Here is a 25,554-nt window from a genome sequence, read left to right on the forward strand (position 1 = left end):
ATACTTTCTTTGTGTTGATTTTACATTAATTCCATGATTTTACTCAAGTAAATATATGTTACAACAAGCTTCGGTCTTAAGTAGAAAAATGCTATTTTTAATCTAGATGAATCTAGATTAATTACAGAAAATGGTGAGATTAATTAGTAAAACATTTTTAATCTATTGACAGCACTAAACAAAACACAACGCAATACAGTGTGACACAATACACAAGACATCACAGGACAGTACTTAATTACAATAATAATTACAATAACGACAAGACAATTAGAAATAATACAAATAATAAATACAGAATATAAAAATCGAATTATATTATCACAGACACCCCTCAAAAGACATTCCCTCCCCCACTCCCACCCCTCCACCCCAGGACCCCTCAGGACCAACATCCCGACCCCGCTTCGCCGCTAGATCATTACCGTCTCGGCCGCTGAGGCCCACAGTTCGATGTTGGATTGCCCAACTCCAATCACCCGAGCGAGCGGTGGAGATCTCCATGTAAATGACATCCAAAAGTGTCAAAGACCAATTGGCCGTTGTGAGTTTCTCAGGTTGTTTCCACCTATAGGGTTGGGCACCGAAAACCGGTTCTAATAGGAACCGGTTCCTAACTTCTGGTTCTGGAACCGGAAGTAACATATTTGCATTTCGGAAAAACATTTTTAAAATTACTTTGTTAATTAATACCCTAGTTACAGTACAGCAACCAAATGAAACTGTATCAAGTCAACTGAAAATGTGAATAGTATGAATTTTTTATATTTTTTTCCAAAAAAATATAAAATTCTCCTGCGAAATAAGCTGTGACCTGTTTTGACCTCCTGCACCTCAAAGAATCGGAAGCGAGAATCGTTTAGAACAGGAATCGATATGGAGAATCGGAATCGGAACCGGAATCGTTCAAATCCAAACGATGCCCAACCCTATTTCCACCTCATGGCTATCAGTTTCTTGGCTGCTGTAACGCCCGCCAGAATGATTCTTCGTTGCTGTATGGAGGCCGGCAGTAGTGATATATCATTTAGAAGCAGTGTTGCTGCTGCAAGTGGAGTTGTCAGGTTACATTATGTTTTAAAAGTTTAGTTGTCCAAAAGCGAGCCACCGGTGGACATTCCCAAAACATGTGCGGCGGCGTCGCTGCTGTCGCGCGGCGGGTCGGTGATGCTGAGCACCAGGGTGCCGTTCGTCTTCCTCGCCCCCCGCCCGCCGAAGAGGCGAATAGGGGGGAAGGATTTCAACGCGGCACCCTCCGCCGCCGCCGCCGCCTCCGCCTCCGACGGCGGCTCGGGCGAGGAGGGCCCCCCCCCCCCCCGGGACGCGGCCTCCGGCCCCCACACCACCACCCTGCTCCACCGGCGGCGTCGCTCGGCCGGGAGGCGGCGCTCGGCCGCCGCCGCCGCACTGCCGCCGGGGGGGAAGGAGGGGGCTTCGGCGCCGTCGGGGAGGGGTGCGACGCCGACTCTCGCGCCGCCGCCCCTCCTCCGGTTCCCTACGCCGGACAGGCAGCGCGCCAGTGCCCTCTGACCCCAGATCAGCAGGGTGACCAGGTCCCTCTTGAAGCAGGTGTTGAGGGCGACGTACACCAGAGGGTTGCACACAGAGTTGCTGAAGCCCAGGATCTGGACGGCGCTGATGAGCAGGAACTCGGAGTTCAGGTCGAGTTCCAGTTGCCCTGGGAGACGGGATAACAAGGACACACGGTGTCATATGGATGTGAAGCGAACCGGTCTGACAGTATATAAGTGCATCGTCCGTGAGCCACCACTCGAGGCAGAGTGGCCGTGTGTGTGTTCAGTATGTTATATTTGAAATTTTATTTGAAGGATAAACCCCTTGAGATATGCTATCTCGTTTTCGAGGGGGTCCTTATGCAAATATGGGTGGTGGTGGGGGTGGTGCTGTGGAGTCTTTGCTTAAATACAAATTCATGTTCTCCAAATTATTATAAGTATTATCAATGGGTCAGACAAAATAGGAAAAGGGGAGGGGTTGCTGCTATTTTATCTACATCGTTTGTTTGTATGTAATGACATTGACATGGGGGAATTTACATCATTTGAATATCTTGCTATTGAGCTCAAAGCTGAACTGTCTTTGCTCTAGGGATGGGCATTTTAAAGAAAAATCCAGATCGATTGATCGCATGCTATATACTCGATTGATCGTGTATTACCCGAAAAGGGAAAAAAACTTTAAAATATATATATATATATATATATTCGATTTTTTTCTTTTTTTTTTTTTTTTACTTATTTTTGTTCATTCACGTATATATGTTTAAGGGAACCAACAAACAGTTATAATCTTACACATACATGTGAAAAGATATGTAAAAAAAAAATTATAATAATAATAATTTCATAAAAATTTATAATTTCGATTTTTTTATTTTTATTTTTTCATAGCTACGAGTAATCGATTACTCACGCCCATGCCTAATTTGCTCATCATCACATTGTACCGGCCACCAAAATAAATATTTCTGCAAGAATTCTCAGAGCTAATCTCAGTCGGTATCATTAGATGTGAAAGATGAATCATACATGGAGATCTGAATATTCATATAAATAAGAAGAACGACCTAAAGGCTATTGAGCTTATCAACCTACTGGACAGCTTTGAGCTAATACAACATGTAAATGAACCCACTCACCAACATGGTAACACCCTAGACTTAGTGATAACAACAAGGCTGAACATTGATAAAGTAATCAGTAGAAATCAGTAATCGAATTACCTATATATACCATCACTGTGTATTCTTCAATGCTAACCTTCAATGCTACCTTCTGACTAAGGTAAGGTCTATTTTAGGTATATTTTACGGAACCTAAAACATGCTTTTGTATTGATCACAGCTTCGTATTTTAACGAACCTAAAACATGCTTTTGGTAGCGATCGCAGTTTCGTAAAATGATGATTGATGATTTTGTGAAGAAATAATATAGGTTTCAGGCGAGCAACCCGAAAGATTTTAGCATAATATAACATGTCATATCTCGCAATCTAGAAAAAAATACTGGATTATTTTGAAAATGGGGGATGGAATAGCGCACAAACGAAAGTATATCGAAATTAACTGGTTTGGGCAGCCGGGTAGCGCAGCGGACTAAGCGTCTGTCTACCACCACAGACCCAGTGGGATCGAATCCGGCTGTGGTGCCTCCGGCTTGGCCGACCGTCCATACTAACACAATTGGCAGTGTTAGCGGGTGGGAAGCCGGCGTGGGTGGGTCCTGGTCATTGTAAACAGCGACTCCTACAGTTTGGTCGGGGCGCCTGCACAGCAAGGGAAGGATCTGGGAGAGGTAGTGTGACCTTCCACACGTTACACTCTCCCAGTGAGAGTCCGCGCTGCCAGGTGAAAAGAAGCGGTGGGCTGGCTACACATGTGTCGGAGGAAGCATGTGATAGTCTCCGCCCTCCCAGACCGACGGTAGGGGGTAGAGTGCGCAACGACCAGGAAGGGGATTGGGAATTGGCATAACGACTAACATTGGGATGGGAGAAAAACGGAAAAAGAAGGGGGAAAAAGATAATAAAAAAAATTATAAAAATATTAACTGGTTTGTCAGTGTTGGACTATAAATAGTGCCTGTCAAATGAGCCATACTATTGTCTCCATAGCTATAATATAGAATATACGATGGGTCCGCAAACATTGTGAAAATGGTCAATAACGCTGGCGCCATTGAGTAAAGATGGGAAAACAGTGTTGATTGTACTGTAGCACTATTTTACTCTGTCCATTCTATTTTATTGCACTGCACTTTGCATCATTTTACTTTACTTTTTAGTGCACTGCACTGCATTGGGTAGGTAGGGTGGGGGGGGGGGGGGGGTAACTGTACATTGGATTATCGACGAAACCTTACTTGGTCCCAGGAAGAGGGTCTCGTGTATTATTGGGTTAGGATATTTACTGTACATTGGAGGGGGTTAGGTTAGGACATTTACAGGGGCCAGTTTCGAATTGCAGGAGGGAAGACTGTCAAGTTTTAAACTGTGGATACCAAACAGAGAAGGTAAAGACGACTTTGAACTGTTAAACAGTAATCCAGAACAATTTTATTACACTGTAAAAAACTGATTTTATATGTGTAATGGGAAATATTAAAGGACAAAACGATGAGCCGTTTTATAAATCATTCTGAGTCATTATTAATGATAGAAAAGTTTATTTCACCGTGGCCACAATGAAAGGACAGTTTACAGACAGAAACATCATGTTCACACACAATCGTCTGGCCATAAAGTGACCAGGAGGTCTGGGCAGAACATAGTTTATACACACTTGCAAGACGTAACATTAGAAGAGATATGATGATGAAAGTAAATAAAAATGGTTCCCAGTTACGGGAAGTAATAATAACCTTGCTTTGGCTGGCTGGGGAGATGTTGGGAACTAGGGGTCTCTTAAAGAGACACACACACATTACACTAGTTGGTCACACTGAAACAGTCAAGCTGTAAAATGATAAAATGATATCTCAACACAGATCTATAATGACATGATCATATTTTCCACCACACTCCACCCTGTTTGATAATATAGATTACATAATCACTTATCATAACAACTAAAAATAAAATATTATCATTCTTTAACCTCTAAACGCTATTAACCTTAAAAAATGCCAAAAACAAGACTTTAACCTATAATTAAACATGCAGAATACGGGTAGACTACTGTCTCTAATATCAACCTGCAAAAACATAACTTTATTGATCAGAGGAAGAATAACTTTATGTGCTCATTTTATGTCTATTCTATTCTACTATTTTATTGCACTGCACTATTTTACATTTTACATTTACATTTAGTCATTTAGCTGACGCTTTTATCCAAAGCGACTTACAAGTTCTGTACGACAAGCCATCAGGAAGGGCACAACTCTATCAGCTGAGCAACAATGTTCATCAAAGTGTTGAGTGCTACAGTGTAGGTTAGTTTATTAGGACAAGTGCATGACAGTACGGTTAGTTAGGGTTAGATTTTTTTTTTTTATAGTTTTTTTTTTAAATTCAGATAATGGTTGAAGAAGTGCGTCTTTAGTCGACGGCGAAATATTGGACGTGATTCGGCTGTCCTAACTGGGGTGGGTAGTTCATTCCACCATTGTGGGGCAAGGACTGAGAATAGGCGACTTCTCTTTGATGACCCTCCCGGAGCTTGGATAGGAGTAGGTCTGAGGCGGCCAGAAGATGCAGAGCGTAGGGGTCTTGAGGGTGTGTAGTTAGAGACCATTGACCGGAGGTAGGCGGGAGCGGTTCCCTTTGCCGCACGGTATGCTAGGTCGAGGGCCTTGAAGCGGATTCGTGCAGCAATGGGGAGCCAGTGCAGGTCCCTAAGAAGTGGGGTGACATGGGCCGACTTCGGTAGGTTTGAGATCAGGCGGGCCGCTGCGTTCTGAATGAGTTGAAGAGGCTTAGTGGCAGTGGCCGGGAGGCCAGCGAGCAGTGCATTGCAGTAGTCGAGGCGGGAGATGACTGTTGATTGGACGAGGAGTTGGGTGGCTTCTTTTGTCAGGAAGGGGCGGATCCTTCTGACGTTGCTCAGGAGGAATCGGCAGGTTCTGGTCGTCGCTGCGATGTGAGCAGAGAAGTTCAACTGGTCGTCGAGGACAACACCAAGGTTCTTGGCGGTCGGGGACGCAGTCACAGCTGCATTCTCGACTGTGATTGAAAGGTCGGTTAGGGGGGAGGATTTGGCCGGCAGGTGGAGCAATTCTGTTTTGCTTAGGTTCAGTTTGAGGTGGTTGGACGTCATCCAGGCGGAGATGTCGGACAGACAGGCCGAGATCCGCTCAGAGACGTGGATATCTGAGGGAGGGAAGGAGAGGAAGAGTTGAGTATCGTCGGCATAACAATGGTAGGAGAAGCCATGAGACGTGATAATGTTACCCAGTGATTTAGTGTAGAGGGAGAAGAGAAGGGGTCCTAAAACCGAGCCCTGGGGGACACCCGTCCGCAGGGGGCGGGTGGCCGACAGGGTCCCTCTCCATGACACTTGGTAGGAGCGGTCATTGAGGTATGATGACAGCCATGTCAGCGCAGAGCCAGCCACTCCCATTCCTGCGAGGGCCGCAAGGAGGATCTGGTGGTTGACTGTGTCGAAGGCTGCAGATAGATCTAGGAGAATCAGGACAGAGGAGAGGCCTTTCGCTTTTGCTAAGTGAAGTGCCTCTGTGACCGCAATGAGGGCTGTCTCTGTGGAGTGACCAGTCCTGAAGCCTGACTGATTAGGGTCTAGGAGGTCATTCCGTAAGAGATAAGCAGTAAGTTGGTTGGATACAGCACGTTCAAGTGTTTTAGAAAGGAAGGAGAGAAGAGAGACAGGACGGTAGTTGCCTATGATGGTAGGGTTCAGGGTTGGTTTTTTTATGAGCGGCGTGACTCTGGCTTGTTTTAGGGAGGTGGGGACCACCCCCGAGTTGAGTGAGGAGTTGATGGTTGCAGTTAGGAATGGGAGGATGTCTGGTGCTATGGTCTGGAGGAGTGGGGAGGGTAGCTGGTCCAGCTGGCAAGTAGTCGGACGGTTCGACGTTACCAGTGTCAGGGTCTCTGCTTCTGTAATGGGAGAGAAAGATGACAGAGTGAAGGATGAGGTTCTCGATTCAGCATTTGGAATGGGTGGGGGTTGGGAGAAGGAGCTGCGGATGTTCTCCACTTTTTCCTCAAAGAAGATCGCAAAGTCTTCGGCAGAGAAAGATGAGGGAGGGGGGGGGTGGGGGGGGAGTGAGGAGGGAGGACATGGTAGCATGCAGTTTGCGAAGATTCTTGGCAGAGGCCTCGATCCTATGGTGGAAGAAAGAAGCTTTGGCATTAGTGATGGTTTTGGAGAATGTTAACAAGAGGTTGTGATATGTGTCGATGTCAGCAGTGAGGCGTGACTTTCTATACTTCCTTTCAGCTGCTCTCAGGACCTGTCTTTGTTCTCTCACTGGATCTGTCAGCCATGGACTGGTCTATTTTATCTTACTCTTTTTATTATTGTCTATTTAAAACTGAATCAAACCATAAACAAGTTGGCCTGTTGGGATGTTAATCCTAATGTGAAAAACTGTTTTATATGTCTGCACTTTATGTGGGGCGACAGTGGCTCGGGAGGTAGAGCAGTCGTCTGACAATCCGGAGGTTACCGGTTTGATTCCCACTCCTCCCGGGCAGCGCGTCGATGTGTCCTTGAGCAAGACACTTAACCCCTAATTGCTCCCGATGAGCAGGTTGGCACCTTGCATGGTTGCCTCCGCCGTCTGTGTGTGAGTGAACGGGTAAAATGTGAGTAACAAATTGTAAAGCACTTTGGATAAAAGCACTATATAAAAAAGTGGCCATTGCCTATGCCTGTATTTTCTCTGTTGTGAAGCATTTTGAGTTGCAGTTTCTGTATGAAAGGTGCTATACAAATAAAGTGTATTATTATTATTAAGAGGCACTACAGGGCTGCTTTGAGGTCACAGACTGGCAGGCACTCTGTGAGCCCCATGGAGAGGACATTGATGACAGACTACTTCTAGCAGGAGCACTCATTCAAGGGTACTACGACTATGCGTGCACCTCATGGTACCAAAGCACCTCAAAGGCACTAAAAACAAGATTACAAACATCACAAAACAAACTGGTCAGACTACTACTTGACCTTACCCCCAGAACCCACCTCACCCCTGCCCACTTTGACAACCTAGGATGGCTTAGAGTAGACGACAGAGTACAGCAACTTGCAATGGGCCTGATCTACAAGATACACTATACGACTAAGGTACCCATGTACATGTCAAAATACTTCCCAAAGGTCAGTGAATACCACAACCACTACACCAGAGGAAGCTCAACAAATCATGTTAAACCCAGATTCGGCTCAAACAAGGGACTAAACACGTTTCGCAATTATGCCACATCAATGTGGAACGCCCTACCCAAAGCTGTAAAGGAATGTGAATCCCTACCCACATTCAAAACTGCTCTTAAAGAGCACCTACGGGAGGCTGCAATTCAAAACTGGCCACCGTAAATGCCCAAACCCCCCACCACCTCCTAATAGAGACAGTCTCCTCCCCACCGCATGTATATATTCCCTCCCCGCCGTATGTATATTTCTCTCTCTCCCACCCACCCACCCCCTCCTAATGTACAGTCCCCTCCCCATCATATGTATATACTCTGTCAGGATCTAGGGGTAACAGTACTGTATATTTGAATACCGTTTATGTCACAAATGTATCAGTACTAAATACCTATATGTCCCTATGCCATAAATGTCATGTATGTTGTGTATGTCATAAATGTCTATATGAATTGAAAATGGGGAACCCTGATGTAAACAAGACAAACGTCTTTCTCTGGTCTGCATCCCCTTAACAATTGTGTGTATTGAGCCGTACTGTATTGTACCCATTCTGCAATCTGTTAAATAAAGTTTTCATTCATTCATTCATTCATTCATTCATTTCATTCAACTGGAGAACAATGACATCAAACAAGTGTGGACTGGAATCCAGACCATAACCGGCATTAAACCGGCGGGGGGAAGGCATGGGGAGTGGATGGAGATGTAGACCGGGCTAATGAACTAAACCTGTTTTACAACAGGTTTGATACAGCGGCCCCGGGTAGTTTTTTTTTTACTTCTCCAGTGCTTTTGATACCAATAAGGCCTGGGCTGGTGGGTGAGAAGTTGGAGGCGATGCAGGTAGAGGCCCCCCTGGTGTCCTGGGTTGTGGACTATCTGACGGGCAGACCACAGCCTACGGAGCTGTGTGTCGGACAGACTGGTCAGCGACACCGGAGCCCCGCAGGGGACAGTCCTCTCTCCCTTCCTCTTCACCGCCTACACCAACGACTTCCACTATCGGTCAGAGTCCTGCCACCTTCAGAAGTTTTCTGATGACTCTGCGATAGTGGGATGTATAAAGGACGGTGATGAGAGGGAATACCGGGAACTGGTAGTGGACTTCGTCACATGGTGCTATAAAAACCACCACCTGCAGCTAAATGTGGCAAAGACCAGGTAACTGAGAAGGAGTGCACCTGTGACCCCCGATTCCATCAGGGGAGTCGATGTGGACATGGTTGAGGTGTACAAATATCTCGGTGTGCACATCGGCAACAAACTGAACGGGTCAAAACACGCAGAGGCACTGTACAAGAAGGGCCAGAGCCGACTCTACTTCCTCAGAAGGCTGAGATCCTTCAATGTCTGTACAAGGATGTTGGGGATGTTCTATGAGTCGGTGGTGGCGGGCGCCTTCTTGTACGCTGTGACCTGCTGGGGCAGCGGTCTGAGAGCTGGGGACACAACCAGGCTGGATAAGCTGGTCAGGAAGGCCAGTAGCGTGGTTGGGGTGGAGCTGGACTCTCTAGCGAGGGTGGCGGAGAGGAGGAGCCTTGCTAAGCTGCAGGCCATCAGGGAAAACCCCTCCCACCCACTACACACAGACCCCTCCCACCCACTATACACAGACTTGGCTGACAGAAGGAGCATGTTCAGTGCTAGGGTAACACTCCCTAAATGTAGCACTGAACGGCACAGGAAGTCCTTCATTCCGACAGCCATCAGACTTTACAACGCATCACTGTGCCTCACTGCATCACTGAGCACAGGGTGACAGTTACCATCTTCCTGGAATTTTACTTTTGAAACAACACTGTGCAATATTACACTTACTGTACACTTCTGTATATCTTTACTGTATATTTTATTCTATTCTTAGGCAATTTGTTTTGTTATTCTTATTCGTGACTTTGTTCTGTCTAAATGTTTAATGTGAGCGATTTGTAGTGTAAAATGTCCCTCTGGATAATTAAAGAATTTCTATTCTATTCTATTATTATTATTATTATTATTATTATTATTATTATTATTATTATTATTATTATTATTATTATTATTATTATTATTATTATTATTATTATTATTATTTTATATTATTATATATTATTTTATATTATTTTATATTATTTTATATTATATTATATTATATTATATTATATTATATTATATTATATTATATTATATTATATTATATTATTATTATTATTATTATTATTATTATTATTATTATTATTATTATTATTATTATTATTATTATTATTATTATTATTATTATTATTATTATTATTATTATTATTATGTGGTAAATAAGTAAGGGATAATGTATAGCTACGAGGTCATTGTCGCAAAATAATTGACCGACACGGAGTTTAAAATACCGAGCCGCCTCGGCGAGGTGTTTTAAACGTCAGTGAAGGTCAATTATTTTGCGATGGTGACCGAGTATAGCTATACATTATCCCGCTTATTACATGGCTAACTTACTAACAATATACCTAATTCATTTGACAAATCGCAGTTGTTCTGTGGCTCTGTCAGCCCAAATAAAGTGATTATTATTATCGCGGGCAGCCCGGCAGGTGTGTCTGATTGGCTGCACTGAAACAGTGCGTGTCAGTGGGGCTTGATTACTCCAGCTGCGAAAAACAATAATCACCTGTGGTTATCGAAAAATAATTCACCGCTGTCGGGGGGCTATTGACCAAAGCACAAGCAAGCATTTCGGCGAATGTGAAAACGCCATGTAATAAAGGTCGTTCGTGTGGTAAATAGAACAATGATAAACTATGACCAGACCACCAGACCAGACCACCATACGCACCATAATCTAGGAGCAGTGACACCAGATGGAAAGGCGCCCAGCAGGCGGCAAACAGCAGCACCACAGTGACCATCATTCTCACCGCTCGCCTCTTCCTCCTATAGGACAAAAAGACAAAGATAAAACATGTCAAAAGGGTCAGCAGACATCCTCCCTCATGAGCCTCTGTTACAGACGTCTCTCACGCTAACAAAAGACTCTTACTTCTGCTCTCAGGCTGGAAGCTGCACAATTACTGTACACGACACAGGCTTTTGAAAAATCGAAAACCCCACACTTTATCTGATGCTTGAAAGGCACTTGAAGTCTTGATTTGGCCCCTGGAGGGCACTTGAAGAGTCGACGAAGAGGTGTGATTGCTAGGGCAGTATTTATGAGGAGTGAGTTTAACAGACCATTTCAATCAAAAGGATGCTGAAAAAGAGATCCATGCCTTTATTTCAAGCCCACTTCACTACTGTAATGCACTCTTTACTGGTGTTAGTGTTAGCCACTCTGCAGCTAGGCTATTAACTAGAATCAAGAGGAGAGACCACATCAGTCCAGTGTTAGCCACTCTGCAGCTAGGCTATTACATTTACATTTACATTTAGTCATTTAGCTGACGCTTTTATCCAAAGCGATTTACAAGTTCTGTACGACAAGTCATCAGGAAGGGCACAACTCTATCAGCTGAGTAACAATGTTCATCAAAGTGTTGAGTGCTACAGTGTAGGTTAGTTAGGGTTAGATTTTTTATTTTTATTTTTTTAATTCAGATAATGGTTGAAGAAGTGCGTCGACGGCGAAAGATTGGATGTGTTTTCGGCTGTTCTAACTGGGGTGGGTAGTTCATTCCACCATTGTGGGGCAAGGACTGAGAATAGGCGACTTCTCTTTGATGACCCTCCCGGAGCTTGGATAGGAGTAGGTCTGAGGCGGCCAGAAGATGCAGAGTGTAGGGGTCTTGAGGGTGTGTAGTTAGAGACCATTGACCGGAGGTAGGCGGGAGCGGTTCCCTTTGCCGCACGGTATGCTAGGTCGAGGGCCTTGAAGCGGATTCGTGCAGCAATGGGGAGCCAGTGAGGAGATAGCACATCAGTCCAGTCTTAGCTACTCTGCAGCTAGGCTATTAACTAGAACCAATAGGAGAGACCACATCAGTCCAGTGTTAGCCACTCTGCAGCTAGGCTATTAACTAGAACCAAGAGGAGAGACCACATCAGTCCAGTGTTAGCCACTCTGCAGCTAGACTATTAACTAGAACCAAGAGGAGAGACCACATCAGTCCAGTGTTAGCCACTCTGCAGCTAGGCTATTAACTAGAACCAAGAGGTGAGACCACATCAGTCCAGTGTTAGCCACTCTGCAGCTAGGCTATTAACTAGAATCAAGAGGAGAGACCACATCAGTCCAGTGTTAGCTACTCTGCAGCTGTTAACTAGAATCGAGAGTGTTAGCTACTCTGCACTGCCTTCTGGTAGCATTTAGAATTGTTTTTAAGGTCCTCCTTATATACAAAGCACTAAATGGAACAGGACCAAGCTACATTACCAATTCTCTTGTCAACTATGTTCCCCCAAGAACATTATGATCACTACTGGTTTATTGGAGGTTCCCAGCAATAGCCAAAAGAAACTCGGGTATGGAGCCTTTGCTAATTACGCACCAAAGCTATGTGATTATCGTATTGTAAATTAGAGCTATTTTATTGAACTGCTATCTATTTTATGTCTATTCTTACTGTATTTTATGTCTATTTCTATCCATTTTACTCATGCAATTCTTCTTATTATTATTATTATTATTATTATTATTATTATTATTATAATAACACTTATTCCATTAATTCAGATAGTTGGATTTCGGGTCCTCATCCAGTAATCACCTCGTCACCTGTGGCTCCGTGAAGTTTCTGCGTTGTATTGATCTCTTTCTCATTGTACTGACTGATACCCTCTCTCCCTCCCCGGTGATACATTCGTCTCAAAAGAATTAACGACACACTTGAAACATGATACCTTTCCTTGATGGTGATGTTTATTTCCATAAACAAACAGTTCTGAAAGGTCTTTGACTGCTATTGAATTCATTATCTCTACCGTCTCTTCTGCTATTAGTCCGATGGTAGTTGAGGCCTAGTCGTTAGCCAAAAGCCTTCCCTGTTAGCCGAAGCTAGCCCTCATGGCCTAGGAGGGTGGAGGAGGCCCATCCCCCACCCTCCAGCTATTGCAGTCTCTCTGTCCACCTCCCTACGTGTCAGCCTCGTGTCCTAGTCTAACTTAAACCGGAAGAAACTCACAGCTATAACGTCTTTCCCCTAGCAACGGGGGCCATCCCCGTAGCCACGCCCCTTCTCTCGTTACTAAGTGACACGACACCATGGCAACGGCTCTTGTCACCTACTGACCCACTCTAAAGCCCTTTCTCTATCTCTCCACCTGCCAGCGGCGTGCTCTAGATGGTGACCTTGGCCCTATCTCTAACACCCTGCCTGCTGCTCTCCCACTGTCTACCGTGGAAACACACACACTGGCTGCCGGCTACTTTTAAGATCTATAGATCCGCCTGAGTAGATGCTGTCATCTACAGATATTTACATTATGTACACACAGGGCCGCCGCTTTTTTTAAAATAAAAATACTAAGGCTGTCAAATATATCGCGTTAATATCGCGTTAACTCCCGATTCTATTAATGCCACTAATTTTTTTAACTCAAGATTAACTAAAAAAAAAAAAAAAAAAAAATACTAGCCTTTTTTTTTTTTTTTTTTTTTTTTTACTAGACTTCACTCAGGTGCTTATATTGTTTCCTTTGCTTATATATTATTGATGCTCTCATTGATACTATGTTTTTTTCTGAAGTGTGTGTGTGTGTGTGTGTGTGTGTGTGTGTGTGTGTGTGTGTGTGTGTGTGTGTGTGTGTGTGTGTGTGTGTGTGTGTGTGTGTGTGTGTGTGTGTGTGTGTGAGATATAGAGAGAGAGGGGGGTGAGAGAGATGAGGAAGGGGCAAAAGAGAAAAAGAACTGGGAGAATGTGTGTGTGAGGGAGAGAGGGGGGGTGTGTGATTAATCAGCCCTTGTGTGTGTGAATGTAACAAGTTCCTAACGTTTTCTTTCCCCTATTATTTCATGCACACTTTATTCATTGTTTTAAATTATTATTTTCTTTTAAGTTATTTTGTGCATCACTCTGTTTTGAATTTGATGCAAATTTGCAATGCATGAGGGTCATCCTTTTGTGTTAAATGGCTGCACAAAGCAAGCATTTGTTGACTCGCATGTTGATAAGAGTATTAAAACTTGGAACTTGAAAAAGATCTGTTTAAGGTAAAAAAAAAAGAAAAAAAAAAGTTGATTAATTTGCGATTAATCGCGAGTTAACTATGGACAATCATGCGATTAATCGAGTTAAATATTTTAATCGTTTGACAGCACTAAAAAATACAAATAAATAGAATGTTAACAATCACTTTCCATCACAGACCTAAAATCTAGTTTGGCTTACATGCTTATATATTTCACATTAGACAGTGGCAGATAAACTAGGAACAGACTCCCAAGTTCATCCCGACGGGGGGGGACAATATCATGGGACTGGTGAACTTTGTCATCTCCACGGTTGTCTCCTTCCTCTTGGACCTGATTCTGCGTTAGGGTGAGTTTTTAATGCAATCTATTCTGTTCCCGCCGTGGATCTCTCTCTCTCTCTCTCTCTCTCTCTCTCTCTCTCTCTCTCTCTCTCTCTCTCTCTCTCTCTCTCTCTCTCTCTCTCTCTCTCTCTCTCTCTCTCTCTCTCTCTCTCTCTCTCTCTCTCTCTCTCTCTCTCTCTCTCTCTCTCTCTCTCTCTCTCTCTCTCTCTCTCTCTCTCTGGCCCCCCGCGCGCGAGCTGCTCGCAAGGGAAATCAATCGAAGGGGGACGAATACAAGAAAAGAAAAAAAAAAAACAACGACGACGGCCGCCGTAATGGACTGACGGAAAGACAGAGTGAGCGGTCGGCGCCGGGCGAATCCAATTTCTCCCCATTCGCATGCGATCCCAACACCGCTCAGAGTGGCGGCTATAACCCGGGTCGTTTAGCGGAGAGCTGACAGGAGCCTCCGGTGTAACCACGTCTGCACCTGGCCGCCCTCGTTAGGCTGAACCACCACAGACACCGTGTGTGTGTGTGTGTGTGTGTGTGTGCATACGTTGGGTGTTAGAGGCCTTCAGATGGCCGGTCTTCCGAAGAGAAGAGCCAAACAGTTAGCAAGATATTGCTCAGTGTCAGCAATTATTGGCAGCCGTGCAATTTGGAGAAGACGCTGCTATCTGTATCCATGAGCTGTGTGTTGTTTGTCAGGTTCATCATCCATGTGTGTGTGTAACTTTGGTTGCCATTGTAACGAATGTATCAGAATAACCCACAATGTACAAGTATATTATAATAATAATATAATATTTGTGTCCTTTAAACATTGTCTTTATGTGGACATTGTAGTGATTGTTAATTGTACATAATTCACCCACGGAACTATTGTTAGGAACAAGAGTTCCGCCCGGACATTATAGGAGGTGGCACTACTTGCCACCACGAGTCAGTCCTCTGCACGCAACGTACCTGTAGCATGTTGTATGTGTGTACCAAATAAATGCTGTTCGCTCTAACTCGAGCTACCGTCTCCGACTCCCATCTCTCGGCACTACACTGGTGACCCTGACGTTGGTCTCGCTGAAGTATCAGGGACCGAACCGAACATGGCAAACGATGCCGTTATTATTCGATTGCCGGAGTTTTGGGAGCATTCTGCGGCGGCGTGGTTCGCGCAATCTGAGGCGCAGTTCGCCCTACGAGGGGTTGACGACGACGCCGCAAGGTATTACCACGTCGTCTCGAGCCTCGGGAGCACTACAGCGGCGAGGACGGTAGGCTTCATAACAGCTCCGCCTGCACGGAATAGATATGAGGCGTTTAAGACGCACCTACTCAGAATATTCGAGTTGTCACAGTCAGAGCGGGCCCGACGCTTGCTGGCTTTACGAGGCTTGGGGGACAGCAAGCCTTCGGAGCACATGGAGATGATGTTAAACCTGCTGGGTGCAGAACGGCCTGATTTCCTGTTTATCGAACTGTTTCTCAGGCACTTGCCGCCACACGTGCAGACGGCACTTGCCAATACAGCGGCTACGGATCCCCGGGCTTTAGCAGAAGAGGCTGACCGCTTCTACCTGGCCACTCGACACTTTGCCCCAGGGCTAATAGCCTCGACATGCGGTTACACGCCGCAGGGGGAGGGGCGAGGAAGATCAGGAGCAGCGCGGCCGCAGGCCTGTGTTATTACCACGCACGTTTCGGCGCGAGGGCGACAAGATGCCGTTCCCCTTGCACTTTCGGCATAACGCATAAACGCAGGCACCTGCGCCCAGTAGCAGCGGTGAGCGCAGGTATGTCGAACCGGCTGCTTTTCATTAGAGACACACTCTCCGGTTGCAAATTCCTCTGCGACACCGGAGCTCAGAGGAGCGTCCTGCCAGCTACAAAAGAGGACATCGCCGGCGATGATAGAGGTCCACGCCTGACGACCGCCAACGATACCCCTATCCGCACCTACGGTACAAGGACCGTGGAACTGTGTTTTGGGGGCCAGCGGTTCACGTGGGACTGCATCACGGCCGACATTTCGTTCCCACTACTGGGGGCAGATTTCCTGGGTGCACACGGTCTCCTCGTGGACATTAGACATGGCCGCCTAATAAATGCACAGACACGGGCTTCGTTGGCATGTGTCCGCGATGAGGCGACATACGGCGGCCTTCTTACAGCTTTCACCGACCACGAACCCCTCACGACGTCTGAGTCAAAGGTGGCGGAGCCATGGTCGGCACGACAAGAGCTCACGTACGATTCCGAGGGCGCCGCGGGACACGTCGCCGAGAAGCCCAGCGTCGTCATCGGAGCTGTACAGCCGGGCCTCGACTACGTCGACAGGGGCTCGGAACAGGCCTCCGACCACGACATCCAGGCCCTCGGGACTGCAGATTCCAGGCTATGCCTGGAGGACGTCGCGATTGGTCACGCGGGTCCGACGCTGCTGTGTGACCTGTCCACCGGACACCCTAGCCCACAGGCCCCTGAGGACTGGCGAAGGCTCGCCTTTGAGGTGGGGTACAACCACCACAAGGTTGAACCCGCCCACGTAGACATTTCCCAGCCCTTAGAGCTGGCCCTCTCCCCCCGCCGAGGCCGTCCGCCGCTACCCCGGGACCCGCCAACGACGGAGCCGCCGTTGGCCTCGTCGACGTCTGTGCCCCCGGGTGTCGGGGAGGACACGGGCGCTTGCGCCGCCCCTACCTCCCCGCCCCTGGCTTTCCGCACTCACCGTGGCCGGTTCATGCCCCCGGGCGCCGTGGAGGGCGCAATCGCTTGCACCGCGCCCCGGGTTGTCCGCTCACGCCGCGGCCGAGTCGTGGTCTCTCCCCGCCGTGGAGATTTTGACCATGGTTGAATTCTGGGGGGGCTTGTGTAGTGATTGTTAATTGTACATAATTCACCCACGGAACTATTGTTAGGAACAAGAGTTCCGCCCGGACATTATAGGAGGTGGCACTACTTGCCACCACGAGTCAGTCCTCTGCACGCAACGTACCTGTAGCATGTTGTATGTGTGTACCAAATAAATGCTGTTCGCTCTAACTCGAGCTACCGTCTCCGACTCCCATCTCTCGGCACTACAACATAAATAAAGATTCTAAATGTGTGTGTGTGTGTGTGTGTGTGTGTGTGTGTGTGTGTGTGTGTGTGTGTGTGTGTGTGTGTGTGTGTGTGTGTGTGTGTGTGTGTGTGTGTGTGTGTGTGTGTGTGTGTGTGTGTGTGTGTGTGTGTGTGTGTGAGTGTGTGTGTGTGTGTGCACGCATAGGGGTGTAGATGTAAGGGGGGGGGGGGGGGGGGTTGCAAGGGACATGTTGAGAAAAGGTCAAGAAAATATAGCTAATATGAAAGACAACCCCCTCCCCAAAAGAGGTGAAAAATACAGGGGGTCAAAACATTCATATACTGCTTACCTATAACTATAGAATAAATATATTTGAAAGCAATACAGAATGCGTGAGAACCTGTCAGTGGGTACCTGAATGTTGTCTTTTTCTTTACATAACGAGGGCTTGGAGCAAAAGGGGCGAAAACTTGTTTTATATATAATTGTAAAGCTCTTTACGAGCTCTATCAATCAAATGGTAAAAAGATAAGTTCGGTATAATTTTACTTGTTCAAATAAAGGCCACAAACATAAAGGCATAAGTGGGAACCCTCAATTGAGTTTGGCGTTTGTCTTTGCTCTTCTGTAACATTTTGAAAATGTCACTTACACCCCCTTTTGCACCAATCCCTCGATAAGTAAAGGCAAATTGGTGCATAAAAGTACATACGAATGCAGGAAATTAAATGTTTGACGCTCACATCTTCCCGAGGGAGGACCGCCAGACCCAATGTTGACAGCAAACCTACGCCCCTTGTGTGCGTGAACACTTGAGCAATTTTTTATTTGCGCACGTGAACGTTGTCGGGCCAAGACGGCCACTTCACTTCACAAGACCACTCATCGCACGCCATGCTAAACCAGCGGGGGGGCCCCTTCTTGGAGACCCGTCTCTCAAATGGGAACGCGTGTTAAAATGCTTGTCACATACAATGCAATGTAGGCTGGAATGGGAGTACTTATGGCACACCATGAAGAATATGGCATTTGGAGACACATTTATAAATATGCTCAAAATCTTATATCATAATCCAACGGCCATGGTTATCACATCCAATCAGTGTTCCACACCCTTCCCTATCAGACGTAGCGTCAGGCAGGGTTGCCCCGCCTCCGCATTATTATTTGCGTTATCTCTTGAACCCTTGGCCCAAAAAATTAGAAATTGTGCCGAAATAAAACCCATAATAGTAAATAACACCTACCATAAAATTTGTCTGTACGCAGACGATCTGTTATTATTTCTTGACAATACACCACGGTCCCTACCTGTAGTCCTAGACACTATTAAACATTTTAGTTTTATTTCAGGCTACAAGATCAACTTGAATAAATCAATTTTACTTCCCCTAAATACAGCAGCAAGTAGTCCCCAACTACATACAGAAATACCAGTGGGCTCTGGTTTCAGATATTTAGGTATAGATATATACACATCCATTGACAAAATTGTGTCAAAAAATTACAAGAGCCTTAAGAAGGTAATATCTGACGAGTTAAACCGTTGGTCACTATTATTAATCCCATTTTCAGTCAGGCTTTCAGTAGTCAAGACCCACATTCTCCCTAAGATCAATTTTCTGGTAAGCATGATTCATTTACCGCCACCTCCAGGATTTTGGGAGAAGCTACAGGGACTAGTATTCAAATTTATATGGCGTGAACAACATCCACGAATCAGCAATTCCACACTCCAAAACAGTAGGAAAGCAGGAGGGCTATCTGTTCCTAATTTTGAACAGTACTATTTTTCTTTTATGCTCAGACCGTTGCTAAGATGGTTCAATAATGATTCTGACATACCATGGGTGAATATGGAGAGGCACATTGTATCTCCATATACATTCAAAGATATACTATTTTCTGGTCTATCCCCAAGCTTTTGCCGTACTAAATTCGGACCAATTATAGCACATTCAATTTACGTCTGGAAATATATTGCCGAAACGGGACAGTGGAACACAAAATGGCACATAGATACCCCTATTTTTGATAACAACTTCTTACTGTTGGGAGGGGAACCAGTTACATTTCCCAATTGGCAAAGACAAGGTATTCACAAACTATCTGACATATACAGTGAATACGGTCTCAGATCATTTCAAGAGCTCAAACAAATCTATAATGTCCCTAGTACATCCTTCTTTTTTTATTTACAGTTACGCACTGCAATGCGCACTTATGGTGTCCCATGGAATCAGCCTTTACCAGGTCACCCTTTAATGAATATAGTGTGTAACTGAGGGGTACAATTCCCTGACTGTATTACTAGATATGATACTTACTACCACTACCTTTGTACTTAATATTCGGCCACCCAGTACACGGCATAAATATATTATGATGAACACTGTCACGTAGATGAAACGGATCCAACACAAATGTACGAATTAGAAATAGGTCTTTATTTCTACACAGCGATGGTGTGTAGAGCAAGCACTTAATCAAATCAATCACATTTATGAATGGAAATTAGTATGCACTTTTATGGCAAGAGTATTCGTCGGTATATCAATAGAGAATGTCCAATCTCTGAAGGCGCAGGTGGTACATATACGACCTGGAATAGTTTAAGGAATAACAGCAATGATACTTTAATGATTATATACTGGATACGCTAGGGGGGGTTAATCCGGTCGCTTGTAAGCCGACAGGAGTAGGAAGGGGGGGGGGGGGTAGAATCCGGCTGCCTCATCCGGCCAAGGGTATCCCAGGTGAACCCACTGTAGTGCCGTTCAATGCGCCGGCGATCCTTGGACCACAGATGAAAGCAGGTGGACTCTTTGTGGGCCGGCGTCCTCCGGTCCACGGAGGAGAGACGTGAAGCGACCTCGTCTTGCAGAGCGTCTCCTCACCTTGCGTCCTCTCCAGGGGGGGGGGGTTCCAACACACGGCAGTGTCGGGGGTCTTTATCCATGGAATAATCAATGTATACAAAGCATAATCCGTGCCTGGGAAGGCGGGCTGTCGTCGGTAGAATAATCCGGTGTACAGGTCCACTCGCTCGTCGGCTCTGGGGCTCCTCGGGTGCAGCTTCACGTGGGGTCAACCACCCTGGATAAGCAGCCAGTTCTCTGCCCGAAACGATGGGGTACTGACTACGGTAGTATTCTCACCGCACGAAGCACTATATATTCACAGACTATTATTAGCTTAATAGACTACGTCCAACTCGACGATATAGTGCCAAATATGACTATTCAAATATTAATATACACGATGTCTCAATACCGATGGTAGGCGAACTTGGCCTTACTCCCACACGTGGCGTCGCGGGGAGGCTTTACGTCTGTGACTCTATTGGAGGGTGAGAAACTGGACTGAAAAGAAAGTCCTACTTTAGTAGCGCAGTATATATACGCACTATGAACAAATAGTCCCATTAGTGGTGCGGTAGTCAGATTCCTACGCGGAACTAGGACTTGTTCGTACATGTGGAGCGGTACGTTTGAACTGGGTCTGAGGGGTATGGCAGCCTGGCACCAAGGTCTCGACCAATAGTAGAATGGAGACTATTATGGGATGTTCAGTAGGCTAGAATGGATATTCAATGCATATTGTACAAGGAATATACAAGGGATATCAGGGAATATTAGAGAATATACAAATACAATTAAATATATATATATAAATAAATATATATATTCGGTTTAATCTGGCCCTTCACAACAGCCACCCCCTGATTGGTCCCAGACCTAATCAGTTAAACAGAGACAGATTAATCGCGTTGTCTATTTACACATAAGGGTTTGCTGTAGGGGTCAGTCAACTTCACAAAGTCATAGGGTTATAGGGTCATGGTCATCATCGATTGTGTCTGGGAGTCGGGGCAGTTCTATGAGCCTCGCCACGGGATGGGTGTAAGTGCGACCCTGGACGAGCACTTCAGCTGCTCGGACCTTGCCGTCGGCACCGGTGATCACTTTGCTTATGCGGCCGGCCGGCCACATAGCTCTGGGCAGTGATTGATCAATAATCATGACGACTGTTCCTTCTGTCAAATTGTCTCTCTCCTTTACCCACTTCTGGCGGGTCTGTAGAGACGGTAGGTAGTGCAGTAGGAAACTGCTCCAAAACTTGTCGGCTAATACTGGGCTGTACCTCCACATTCGTCGGCCGTTCGCTTCTTCAGGCCGGTACATTGTCTGGGGTAATGCAGGATCTAGCCGCCCCATCAGGAGTGTGTTGGGGTCTGCGGAGATAACAGTGCTCAATCCACAGAACACAGGCTTCTTATTTTCCACCTCCTCTGGACTTGCTTCCCTCGGGATAGGCATGGGCCACTGTCCTTCCGGGAGTCTTAGGAATGCGGGGCCGTCACTGTAAGCATTGTGACGGGTGAGGTCATCCAGGGGGATCCCCCGGGTGATGACGTCAGCTGGGTTCTGTTTTGTATCAACGTAGCGCCACTCTGTTTCTCCGGTTAACTCTTCGGTTAAGTCTTGAATCTCGGTGACTCTGACTCCCACGAAGACTTTGTACTTGCATGAGTCCGATTTGATCCAGGCGAGTACCGTCGTGGAATCTGACCACAGGATTGTTCTAGACACCGGTATGGTGAGCTCACGTTGGATGAGCGTGGCTAGGTGCGCTCCGGCTAGGGCTGCGCAGAGCTCTAGACGTGGGATAGATTGTTGCTTGCGTGGGGCTATTCTCGAGCGGGCGAGGACAAATGCTGTGTAGATCTCTCCCCCCTTCTCTTGGGCCCGCAAGTAGGCTACTGATCCGTATGCGACCTCTGAGGCGTCACTGAAGACGTGTAAGTCCATTTTACATGTCTCTGGCCTCACCGTGGGTGGGAAGTAGCTTCGGCGCATATTAACGCCTGGGAGTGAGTGGAGCTCCATCTCCCACTCTCTCCAGGTGGATGTAAGGTGTGCGGGAATGGGGTCGTCCCAGCCCTGGTCCTTGTCCCACAATGCTCGTACAATCATTTTTGCCCTGGTGGTGTACGGTAGAATACATCCTAGCGGGTCATATTGTCGGGCGAGTGTTGTGTACACACTCCGTCTGGTGGTCGGCGCCGCCGCCGGCCTTCCCTGCTCCGTAGTCAGGGGCTTGTGTCTGTAGTGAAGCGAATCTGTTTTGAATCGCCACACCAATCCCAGGGTCATCTCCTGGGCTTCTCCCGGGATTGTAGCCATCCAGGTCTCGCTGCTGGCTGCCTTGTCCTCGGAGGAGAGGCTGCGCAGTACTTGCGGATCGCTGCTGGCCCACTGCCTGAGATCAAAGCCGCCTTTGATCAATGAGGCGCGGAGTTTAATCAGGAGAGCCTCGGCTTCTTCCTGGGTTGAAAGGCTTTGTAGACAGTTGTCTACGTAGAAGCTGTTCTTTACGCTGTGTCGGACCTCTTCGTCCGCTGCTGGGTCCTCTGCTACATGTTTCTGTAGTGCAAATGTAGCACAGCAGGGGCTGCACGTCGTTCCGAAGGGGAGGACTTCCCATTGGTAGATGGCTGGGTGCTCATCTCCTGGCTTCTCTCTCCATAGGAACCGTAACAGGGGCTTGTCCGCCTCTACTAATCTCACCTGCAGGAACATTCCTTTAATGTCCCCGCTGATGGCCACCTTTTCCTGGCGGAAGCGGAGTAGAACGCCGAGTAGGGAGGGGCCGAGTGTGGGACCGGGCAGTAACTCTTTATTCAGATTTTGGGATCCGATCTGGTAGCTGCAGTTAAATACTATGCGGTCTTTACCGTTGTGATGGACCTTGTGGTGAGGCACGTACCACGATTCAGTGGTCTGGTCAGCCTCTTTAATGTCCATCTTTGTGACGTGTCCCGCTGTGATGAGCTTCTCAATCTCAGCGCGGTATACACTCTCTTGGGCGGGGTTCTTGGCTAAGCGCCGCTCCGTGTTCAGCAGGTACCGTTCTGTGGCGTCTGTCTTGGCGTGGAAAGTAGGCATTCCTTCTCGCCGCAGGAGTGGCGTGGCGTATCTCAACACGCCGTTGACCGGGACTCTCTTGGTCCCTGTCTCGAGGAGGTGAATGGCGTAAATGTCATCTTTAGAGCGAATGTCTTTCTTTCCGTTCTTAAAGGGCATTTGTTCCAAGGTCCATAGCCGCTCTACGTGTTGCAGGAGTGCGGTTTCTCCCTCTGTGACTCGGGAGTGGAGACATCTAGTGGCTGTACTTCGGTTGAGAGATTTGGCGAGCGGGCCTTGGAGAGTCCATCCCAAACGGGTCTCGACTGCTGCAGGACAGCCTCGGGGTCCGGTATGAACCCGGTCTATCGGGACAATGAGGTCTGCATGGTCGGAGCCTATCAACAGGGTCGGCATAGCATTGTCTATGAGCGGGATCGGTAACTTGCGCAGATGTGCATATTTCTCCATCAGCTTGGCGACGGGGTATGTGTACCGCGACAGCCCTATTTCTTGGCTGGTGAAAGCGTCTGTAATCTGGTACCGTCGCTCAGGCTGGCCGCTTGCTGCGATAGAGAATGAGACATTCTCGCCCTTTATCGTCTTCAAATCTCGTCTTATTGTCCGAATTGTCATTTGGGTTTCGCTTCCCCGCAGCCCTAGCTGGGCCGCAGCGGAGGCGAGCAGAAGGGTCTTCTCGGACCCGTCATCGAGGACGGCGTAAGTGTCCAGGACTTTATTCTGGTAGCTTAGTGTCACACGCACTACTTTTAGGAGTACTCGGGCTCCACTGCTGCTGGCGGGATCGATGTACATGACGCTCGCTTTGCTGCTGGATGGTGCGGGTGAAGGGCGCCGTCTGTTACTGTCGTGAAGTATGTCCAGATGGGCTCCATCGCACTTGGTGCACCTTTTCTTTAAGCGGCATTCGGCTGCCATGTGTGAGCGCGCACAGCGAAAACAGCGCTTGTTGGACTTTATCCATTGACTTGCTTCCTCCGCGTTCAGCTTGGGGAAGGAGTCGCATTGCGCTAGCCAGTGTTCTTTCTCACAGTAGGGGCACACTATCTTCCACTTCTCCGTTCTGGAGGGGGTACTGTGGCTCCTGCTGCTCGGTACTGACTCCGATTGGTGCATCACAGTCACCGATCTTCTTCCATCATTTAGTCGTCTGGTTCCTTCTCTGGAGCCAGGGGTGCTCCGTCCGAATGTATCTAGCCGTAGGCTGCTGACTTCTCTCGCCAGGAAGTCTGCTAGATCGAGGAGGTTCGGTTCGGGGCCATTCGGGTCTCGGTGGTCCCTCTGTCGCCTAAAACGCTCCTGTCGAGCGGGCGGCAGCTTCTCCAAGATCCTTTCCACATTTGAGTTGGCGTAAAGTTCATGCCTCCCCTTCTCTCTCTGCGCTCCCAACATCCCTACCAGGGACTGCACTCTGATGGACAGGTCGTCCAGTGCTCGATTGTCTATTGCTGGGGGTAAGCGGTCGATGTGTCGGATCTCCTGGATCACGTAATCCCATATGCGCCCATACCTCTGGTCCAATGCTACCAGCGCTGCTGTGTATGGGGTGGTGGAAGTCGCGTAGGCGAGCGCTATATTATGTGCGCGGGGTACCTTTAAGTGCTTCAGTAGGATGGCGTATTTATGGCGTTCATCCAATACATCCACCAACATGGTCTCCAGACACATGCAGAGTTCCGTATACTGGGCCCGGTTCTCTTGGGTGAAGTCGGGTACCATAGGCGTGCCAATGTATGACGCTGACTGTGGATACATCGGCGAGCGTTGGGGGAGAGGCCTCCTAGGCGAGTCTCCTCCCGCTCCTTGGTATGGGCTGGTACCGGCAGTGTACCATGGCCCGCTTGTCCAGGTGCTGTTCCTCGGTGCGGGTCGTGCGTCGTGCTCACCCGTGTATAGAGTCGGGGGTCTGTAGCGCAGCTCCGCGGGAGTATAGCCTGGGCTGTACCGGACCTCCTGGTCCGGTAGAGTACTGTGCTGTCGTCGGGCGTGGTTCTCCTCCTCTTCCTCTTCGTCTTCAGTTAGGTCATCCAGTGCTTGTAGTCTCTGGTTTAGCCTCTCCACAGGATATGCTGCTCCTTCCCGGTTGCTAGGTCTCGCTTGGACCGGTGGGGGGAGGTGGTCTGTGGGGGGTATAGACCTCGTCTGTTGGTCAAGTTCAGGGTTGTTTACTCGGCTAGGGGATGCCGCCCTGGAGGTGTGTCTAGACGAGTTCCTGGAGCCTCTGGCGGAGGGAGAGGGTGTTGTCCGTCTGATCAGCTGTTCTATTAGTTGCGCTTGCTGTCTGTCGCGCTCT

General features: G+C 47.4%; 1 protein-coding gene across 1 annotated transcript in view; it reads right to left on the reverse strand.

Annotated features, from left to right (window-relative positions):
* Window positions 1–1,085: 1,085 nt before the first annotated feature.
* LOC311236985 (pyroglutamylated RF-amide peptide receptor) overlaps window positions 1,086–25,554 on the reverse strand; it is a gene marked incomplete at both ends in the record, with an annotated part of 47,325 nt that continues 22,856 nt past the window's right edge. Inside the window, 2 exons of the mRNA XM_084324794.1 lie at window positions 1,086–1,678; window positions 10,663–10,760. Coding sequence (XP_084180920.1) covers window positions 1,086–1,678; window positions 10,663–10,760 — 691 coding nt within the window. The remainder of the gene's footprint in view (window positions 1,679–10,662; window positions 10,761–25,554) is intronic.

Source organism: Notolepis coatsorum (genome assembly GCF_963971535.1).
Source record: "Notolepis coatsorum genome assembly, chromosome: 11".
Taxonomy (NCBI): Eukaryota; Metazoa; Chordata; class Actinopteri; order Aulopiformes; family Paralepididae; genus Notolepis; species Notolepis coatsorum.